This window comes from Primulina tabacum, chromosome 18 (genome assembly GCF_025594145.1).
Source record: "Primulina tabacum isolate GXHZ01 chromosome 18, ASM2559414v2, whole genome shotgun sequence".
Taxonomy (NCBI): domain Eukaryota; kingdom Viridiplantae; phylum Streptophyta; class Magnoliopsida; order Lamiales; family Gesneriaceae; genus Primulina; species Primulina tabacum.
This window is the reverse complement of record NC_134567.1, coordinates 28,948,808-28,951,817: the sequence shown is the minus strand read 5'-3', so window position 1 is coordinate 28,951,817 and position 3,010 is coordinate 28,948,808. Positions and strand designations below refer to the sequence as shown.

Here is a 3,010-nt window from a genome sequence, read left to right as displayed (position 1 = left end):
TATTGAAGTACTGCCATAAGATAAGAGATAGTAAGTAATTAATTAACATCACCGACTGATTACCAAATCCGATGAAGGTGAATTCATTTCGGAAAATTGGTAAAATTTCAATAGTAAGTAAACTATCATCGTACCCTCTAGCCATTATATTTTATGATGGTAGTATTGTCTTTTTTATTTCTTTTTTTATAAAGTGAAAGAAAACAGATAAAATATCATGATGTTAATAGGGAATTAATAATGGTGGATCCATGAACATTAATGAATCGAATCATTAAGAATAAGTATCTTGTGAGACGGTCTCACGAATCTATATCTGTGAGACGGGTCAATCTTACCGATATTCACAATAAAAAGTAATATTTTTTCATGGATGACCCAAATATATATATATATATATACACACACACATACATACATATATATATAAATATAATTTTGATATTCTGAGCAGTTTGTTATTGAGTAACATATATATTATATTTTGTAATTATATCGGCATTCACCGGTGTTAAAACATGAGGGGAAAACATAATCTCCTAAAATTAGTTGGATGAAATTGGGCAATTTGATTATTAAAAAATCAAAATTTAGTTTTATAATCCTTTAGTCATGCATGTATGTGCATCCGATGATCGATAATACGATAGGTTAGTTTAGAGAGTCCACATATGTATGAGAGGCCATACATACATACATACATACATACATACATACATACATAAAACTCGTACAACTGAAAATTTCAGACCATTTCCAAACATTCCCTTTCCTACTTTTTACACCACCTCAACGCTGCAACTGTGCTTATTCTTCTCTCTTAATTTCTTCTTCTTCTCCCTCTTCCATGGATACTGCTCAATGGCCACAGGTGAATTGGTTTTCTTTTCTCATGTTCGCTGTTTAAGCTCTCTTTTTACCAGTATGCATACTTGGCAATATATTTCAAAGCAAAGCCTTCACCTTTTCTTTGCCCTTTTTCCTTTTAATTATATGCTTGTTTTCTTCTTGTCAATTTGTTAATAATATACAGATCATGTTTCCCTTTGTAACTTTCCTTATGCTTAGTTGCTGGTGAAGGAGAGCACTGATAAAAAGATTAAATCATCTTTTTTTTTTTGGTTTTTGCATTTCTTTTCACATATATGTATGTGTATATGTATATGACCTTTCTTTTCTTGATCTGAAACTTTATGGGCTTTGATTATTTTTATTGATCTTGAAATTTTTGTCAAGTCTTTATGCAAAATTCCATTAAAAATTAATTTCATTTGCTCATGATACCTTTTAATTTGTTTCCTCTTTTCTTAATTAGGATATAGTGGTGAAACCAATGGAAGAAATAGCCACAAATACATGCCCAAAAGAAAGAAAAGTGAGACCTCACAAAGAAAAAGCCTCGAACTGTCCAAGATGCAATTCTACCAACACAAAGTTTTGTTACTACAATAACTACAGTCTCTCACAGCCAAGATATTTCTGCAAGACATGTAGGAGATATTGGACCGAAGGGGGATCTTTAAGAAACATTCCAGTTGGAGGAGGCTCAAGAAAGAACAAAAGATCTTCATCTAATTCGAGTTCGTCGAAGAATTTAGTACCTTTATCAACTCCTGATCAAATCCCACAAAACCCTAATAAAATCCAAGATCAAGCTCAAGATCTCAACTTGGGATTTTCCACAATCACCTCTCATGATTTCAAGACCATAACTGAGCTTATCCAAGTCCCAAGATTCGAACATCGAGTTAAAGAATTGCAGAACCACCCTTCTTCTAGCACCAATTCATCAGCTTTGGAACTGTTGAATGGGATCACAGGTACTTCAAGCGGTCTGATGAATTCAAGCTTCATGAGTATGCCTATCATTGATCCGAACACAGTTTACACATCAGGGTTTTCCTTGCCTGAATTCAAACCTTCTCTCGGTTTCTCCTTGGATGGACTTGGAGGTAATTTTGGAAACTTTCAGGGGGTACAAGAGACAAATGACAAACTTCTTTTCCCGTATCAAGATCTGAACAAGCAGGTATCAACTAACACAGAAGATGCTGATGAGCAGAATAGATCAGATCAAATTGGAGATTCTGCTGCATATTGGAATGGAATGATAGATGGTGGTACAGGTGGATCATGGTAAAGAACAACTATATATATATATATATATATATAAATATAATATATATATACAGTACTGCAAAACAGTTCTCGAATTATATTTATATTGAGTATGTTTTTTTTTTTTCTCATCTTTTCCAACTTTTTAGTGAGTTAAGGTGGGTTGATTGTAACATGGGTAACTTTCTCGGGGGAGAAAAAGGCTAACATATCGGGAAGCGTGGTTTATTTCCAATTTCCTCTCTTTTCTTTATAATCTAATTAAGCTTCATTATTATGGAGTTTGAAGCTCGTTTTAGAAATGGCTTCAATATATATATACTGCATAGTGATTGAAGACAAGGAGGATTCAGACCCAGATTTTTGAAGGGTGACAGGAAATTTATTGCTGTTGGAGATCATCATTACAAAATTCTTGTTTCAAGAAAAGAGAGGGGGAGAGGGAAATTACCTACGGTTAAGTGCCATTTTATTTGTTTGCAGAGTTAATTATCTGAGTTTGTATTGAGTTTTGTGATGACAATTTATTACTGTGGTCTCATGCATTTTATCTGTTTTTTTAGCAACTACGATTTATTAATTTGGTGTTAGGAAGGATACATAAAGCATGGTTAATTGGCCTAGGAAAAATTCTTATGAATGTTAAATTCTTAGGTCGACTGAATTAAGTATTTAAGAGTTGTCTATCTCTTGAGCTAGCTAGCTTTTGAAATTGATTTAGGTCCAAATAATAATTTTAACATGGTATTAGATCTCAGATTCATCGTTATTTGTTGGACTGCCTTATGGGCTACCCGATAAAATATTGTAAACTTCATAGCTCCAGTTGTTCATTATTGAGCGTGAAATGTATGTTAAATGTCTCAGATCGAGTGAATTAAGTTATTGAGAA

The 3,010-nt window shown here is 33.1% G+C and overlaps 1 protein-coding gene across 2 annotated transcripts; it reads left to right on the top strand.

Moving 5' to 3' along the window:
* The first annotated feature begins 713 nt into the window (after positions 1–713).
* LOC142533527 (dof zinc finger protein DOF4.6-like) lies at positions 714–2,684 on the top strand. 2 transcript variants are annotated; one of them, XM_075640339.1, is made up of 2 exons: positions 714–871; positions 1,316–2,684. In XM_075640339.1, the coding sequence occupies exons 1-2, from the start codon at positions 848–850 to the stop codon at positions 2,138–2,140; spliced, it is 849 nt and encodes a 282-aa protein (XP_075496454.1). In that variant the 5' UTR covers positions 714–847; the 3' UTR covers positions 2,141–2,684. The 2 variants fall into 2 exon arrangements, with proteins under 2 accessions (XP_075496454.1, XP_075496455.1); XM_075640340.1 differs by having other exon boundaries at positions 752–871; positions 1,323–2,684.
* Positions 2,685–3,010: the final 326 nt, after the last annotated feature.